General features: G+C 26.2%; 1 protein-coding gene across 2 annotated transcripts in view; it reads right to left on the bottom strand.

Annotated features, from left to right (window-relative positions):
• Positions 1 to 424: 424 nt before the first annotated feature.
• The window catches only part of LOC112688726 (AT-rich interactive domain-containing protein 4B-like), a 24,320-nt gene continuing 19,102 nt past the window's right edge, over positions 425 to 5,642 (bottom strand). For both annotated transcript variants that reach the window (XM_025562065.1, XM_025562063.1), the window contains 6 exons: positions 4,814 to 4,952; positions 2,021 to 4,595; positions 1,672 to 1,814; positions 1,515 to 1,613; positions 1,316 to 1,381; positions 425 to 1,142 (listed from right to left, as the gene is read on the bottom strand). In XM_025562065.1, the coding sequence (XP_025417850.1) occupies positions 943 to 1,142; positions 1,316 to 1,381; positions 1,515 to 1,613; positions 1,672 to 1,814; positions 2,021 to 4,595; positions 4,814 to 4,952 (3,222 nt within the window). In that variant the 3' untranslated portion in view covers positions 425 to 942. The remainder of the gene's footprint in view (positions 1,143 to 1,315; positions 1,382 to 1,514; positions 1,614 to 1,671; positions 1,815 to 2,020; positions 4,596 to 4,813; positions 4,953 to 5,642) is intronic.

The raw sequence follows: 5,642 nt of genomic DNA, 5'->3' as shown, positions 1-5,642 counted from the left end.
TACTATATATTGCCTTTATTAATTTATATTAATCTAATTATTATATTTGTGGGTTGTACAAAGATATGAAGTTTACAAAATAGAAAAAAAAAAAGTTCAACAATTTTAAAATGCAAATATAATGAGTTTTCTGAAATTATAGAATTTTGGAAATGCATAATTGAGGAAGATTATCTAGAACTATATAATCTACCGTTGAAATTGGATTGAAGATTCGGTTCTACATTTATAAGCGACAAACATTTTTTCTCTGATGACTTTTATCATAATTAAGTATAAAACCAAAATAACTAATTCTCATTAAAAAATCAATAAAAAATCTCTGCAATTTAATTGCCATAAAAGAGAACCTATGAAAAAAAATCTAAAATTTAAATTTAAATTTATGTAAACAAATAAATATATTATATTATTGAAAAGTAAGTAATAAGTATAAATTATTTAAGTCACATTCTCATTTTTGTATAAAATATTTGGCACAATATAGAAGGTTAATTACCTTTTAGACTGTAGTAAATACATGAGTTGTCCAACCCATCGAATTACACTACTGTTATGTATGCATAAAAATAAAATATGTATGTATAAAAATGGAGTTCAATTACAATTATATACAAACATAAAAATAAAAAATATTTTACAAAACATTAAAACAGTAAAATATATATGTTTTAATGATTCAAAGTTTTCAATATGATTCAAGAATTAAGACAAATATTGACTACTGTTGAAGCAACTTAAAAATATGTGCTTGAAATTAAGTTTTTAATTACAAGAAAAAAAACCCGATTATTTTATGTACATTTTAAAAACTTATATAAAATAAAATATATAGTCTAAATCATTACAATCATCACAATGATAACATTTACAATTGATAGAGGTATTAAATGACCAACATTTTAATTATAATTTAAATTAGTGGGTTAAGTTAACTAAAAATTATTTTGCTGAGTTAATCACAGACGATTGTTTATTCTGAATACTAGCAATTTTTGTCATTTCTCTTTTACGTTTTCTTATTTTTTTCCTTCTTCTATCAACAACAGATATGCGAGTTTTCACAACTATGTATTCTTTTCTTAAATCATTAATTCTGGCTAAAATTAATGCTTGCCGTTGAGTAGAGTCCATATCTGGAGCTAAAATAATAAAAATAATATTTAATAATAATTTTAAATTACATTATAATGGAAACATCTAATAATATCTTATATATTGAAATAATATCTAATAAAATTAGAAATTATACAATTTAAAATTATCAATACATACTTTAATATTAACATTATTTAAAATATGTATATACACTTACTAAATGCAATTAATGGTTTGCCATCTTTCATTGGTATAGGCGTTTTGATTTCAGGTTTTTCAGTTTCTAAAAAATATGCATTAAAGAATAAATGAAAATAATTTTTGCATAATATATAATTATAGAACATGCATTTTATGTTTATATAAGCATTATTTTAAATGAATAAAATTTTTAAGATAAATTTTTAGAAACTAACGAATAGTTGAAGTAGTTATAGTAGATGATTTATTCCGTTTTGAAGTTGAATGTTCATGGCTATTTTTACGTTTTGTTTGAGATTTTTCTGGTAGCTTTGCTGTTACCAAAAAAACATGGTTAATACATTAAAAAATAATCAGGAAACATTTATTTACGTTTGACAATTGGTTCTGGTTCTGGTTCTGGTGATTCATTTACAGATGGTTCAGTTACAGGGGGTTCATTTATTTTTATATCTTGATTCCTACTAGAGATCTCAGCTAAGAATTGTAAATGTGTTTGATCAAGCGTTCCATCACTGTAAAAAAAAAAATAAATAAATAAAAAGGTGAATGTAATTTTATTTAAGAATTTGTTTGAAAAAATATATGATATTGTGAAACTAAACATAAATAGCAGTAAAGTAGTAAGATATTACAAGATAGTAAACATTAAAACTCTGTTTTTAAAATGAGATTAATTACTTAAAGTTATTTTTTTTTCTTTATTATTAATTGAAATTACGTTTTAAGAATTCTGGTATACTCTTCCATCTCTGCTTCACTTGCACCCATCAAAGTAACCATAGGTCGTTGGAATGATCGATTCATAGCGTACATAGCTGAAGCAGCTTCTCTTTCTTCATACAAGTCTTGTTCCATAGCAGTTCTTTTTGTTTCCTCATTATCAAATTGTTCTTCTGATGTACCAGTTGGACTACCTGGTATAGTTTCTTCACAGAATAATACATCATTTACATTTGAATCTGAATTATAATTAACTTTACTAGTACTAGGTATAGGATTATCATAGAGACTGCTTTGGTTTTTAATAGGAACATTTTTATCATAGACACTATTTTTACAGCTTTCAACAATTGGAATTTTATCATCAATAATAACATTTCTGCTACTACTAGGCGCATCGAAAATGACACTTGTAATTACATTTGTTGGTTCAGCATCAATGAAACTATTATTTTTTGTATCACTAGAAATATTAGTTTCATAAATTTCACTTTTACTGGAGCAGGGTTGGTGTATTGAATCAAAGTGTCCTTTGCTAGTACTGGGCTTGTGAATATCATATTCTGCATTATTACGACTATATTCTATGACTAGAGCATTATTGAGACTTTCTTCATCTATTATTTCTTCTCTACATTGCAATTCCGGAAGAAATGTAGAACCTTCTTTTCCAGATTTATTTTTAAATTTATTAATCTCATAATTATATTCTTTATTTGTCGATTCATTGGTAGAAAACTGATCAATAAGTTCAACATTTTCTGCATTTTCAAATGTTGGTGATTTTGAATTGGACCCAAATTCAAATCCTGATTTAGTACTATCATCATTATTATCTAAGTAAGGCTGATAAATTTTTGTTTTTGGTGACTGGTTATCAATATTTGAATACATTTGGAAACTTTGTACAAGATCATTTTGAATATTTTCATTACAGGAAGTAGTACTTTCATCATCAGTATCTCTAGGTAAAATAGTGTCTCTTTTCATGGCAAAAGAATTTTTAAAATCTTCTGGGTCTGTCATTAATAATTGATGTACACTAGGAGGCATTGGCGGTGGCGATTTTTCTTGTGCTTCTTCAGTTTGTTCACGAGAAGAATTATGTTCTTCACCACTTAGTAAGTTTGTTTCTATTTGATAATCAGTATCAATTTTATCATCAGCTATTACTAATTTTAATTCATCATCATCTTCATCATCTTCATCTTCTATAGCCATGTCGTTAATATCATTTGGTTCTGGCATACTAAAAATGTTATTAGGAGGTGATTCTGGTGGTTTCATGCATAAATCTAATACTTCGTTTTTCATATCAGATTCATCAATTTGACATGTTTCATCCCGAGAATCTTCATCTACGTGTTTAGAATCAATCACATCACTTATAATCAAATTCTCAGATCCATCAGATTCAATATCTGATTGATTTTGAAATACAGAACTTTCAACTTCATTTCCGTGATTCAAATTGTCTTTATAATCGTTTTCTTTCACATTAGTTTCAATATTTACATAAAATTGTGAAGTGTTATTGCTATTAGATACATTGGGTATCACAGATTGATTTTGTCCAGCTACTTCCATTTTTATTACAGATTCAGTGATTATTGGTGGTTCAATAGTTTTTTCAAAATTATATGATTTTGGTGAATCATTATATTTAATAACTCTACGGTTTTTTTCTTCGATAACAGAAGGGATAGTTTCAAAATCACATGGCTCAGATTCTTTGAATTCATAAATATCTTCTGTTTCTGGTTTAGCATTTTTTTCTTCTTCGATTTCAAATTGATTTTGAAACACTGATTTTTCACTATGATTGAGATCTATATTACTAATAGTTGATGTTGGCAAAAGACCTTTCATTTCTGATCTTATTTCGTTAAGATCAAAATCGGTGCCAGATATTTTTGATTCATCAGGTTGGTTACTTAAAGGCAAGGATAGTTCTTCACATGGTATTTTTAATTGAACTGACTCTTTATCTTCAGAAGATGATTTGTAAAAGATAACACTTGTGGCTTGAGACTTTGATAGTGATGTTGTTGTCTCAATATTTATTTCATTTTTTCCATCAATGCTACTTGGAGTTTCATATATTATATTTTGTTGGTCATTTTTTTCTAATGCTTCTTTTGATGACACGTAATTAATTATAGCATTTTCTTCTTCAATTGTAGCATTAACTGAAATATTATCTTCATTTTTTATTTCTATATTTTCTTTCTTTATATTGGATATTATATTTGTAGGTGGTGGCATTTCAGATTTTAAATCAAGCGGCGCTTTAAGAGTAACTTGTTCACATAGTTCGATTTCTTCAGATTTATTACTATGAACTTTAAAGACACACGATTTTGATTTTTTTGGTATGTTGCGTTGCATAAGCACTTCTTTACTAGGATATGTTTTAGGATACATTGACTTCTTTTGATTATCAGTAACTAAAACTTCTGTCTTAATAGCAGCATTATGTTCAGATTTAATAGTTTTGGGTTGTTGATTTCTTTTATTATATTGTTTTGTCATTCCTAAGTTTCTAGGAAATTCACTTTCCGAATCTGAATTCTCTAAAAAACGGAAATAAATAATTAATAAAACATAGGAACTAATGTATTTTCAAAAATATATATTTGTACCTGAAAAACTGATTATATATATGTTTTTTTTTTTTAATAACTGACAATAATTATTTTATTAATACAATTGTATAAATATAGTTTACTTGCTTATATTGTTATATATCACAAGTCTTACATTACATTTTATTTTAATGAACTATATTTACCTATAACTGTTGATGGCTGATCACCTAGGGTACATGTTCTAGTTTGTCTACCATTGCTAAACGGTGACTTTTTGCTATGAACAGATGATGAACTTGGAGTAATTGATCTTCTAGTTCTAGTGGGTGGTAACTTTTTTTGCTAAAATATTAACTCTTATTAGAATCATGGTGTTTAAATTGTATACTTAAATTTAAATTAATCTTAACTAATAATTATCATAAAAAATATTACTAGATTATAAACAAAAACCAGTTTGATGAAAATTATTTCTCATACACGAAATTGAAATAATTTAATAAGGCTTATAGTAATTTTAATACCGATAACATATAATAATAGTGATTGTTTTTAAATATTAAATATCGACTGCATATCTTAATTTGAACTGGCGTGCATGACATTTATATGCAATTGTAAAAATGTATTATCATTAGGTTTAGTTGATGGAAATTACAATCTCGCTCCTAGATTATGAATTGAACGATTTCCTCGAAATAGAGTACCTCAACCACATATCGTCGTTTGAAAAAAACTGGTAAATATTTAAAGAGCTTTAATGGAGAATATTACATCAAAACAATATGCACTGTTATCATTGCCAATGAGTCCAAGATTTATTGCCACGCGACTATACTGCAAGGTTGATTTTTTCACAAAACATTATTAATAAGATCTCGATTAATCTAAATTTTTAAAAAAATATTTTATTAACTAACGAGGCTGTTTTTACTTAAGTTGACATTTTCAACCAACACAGTTCACATTTATGGTTTGTAGAAAATTCTCATGCTATTCGTATAAAGGGTTCTCAGTAAAAATAAGTGTAAA

Source organism: Sipha flava, unplaced genomic scaffold (assembly GCF_003268045.1).
Source record: "Sipha flava isolate LNK unplaced genomic scaffold, YSA_version1 3_pilon_pilon, whole genome shotgun sequence".
Classification (NCBI taxonomy): domain Eukaryota; kingdom Metazoa; phylum Arthropoda; class Insecta; order Hemiptera; family Aphididae; genus Sipha; species Sipha flava.
Note: the sequence above shows the minus strand (reverse complement) of the source record. Positions and strands in the feature narration are given on the sequence as shown.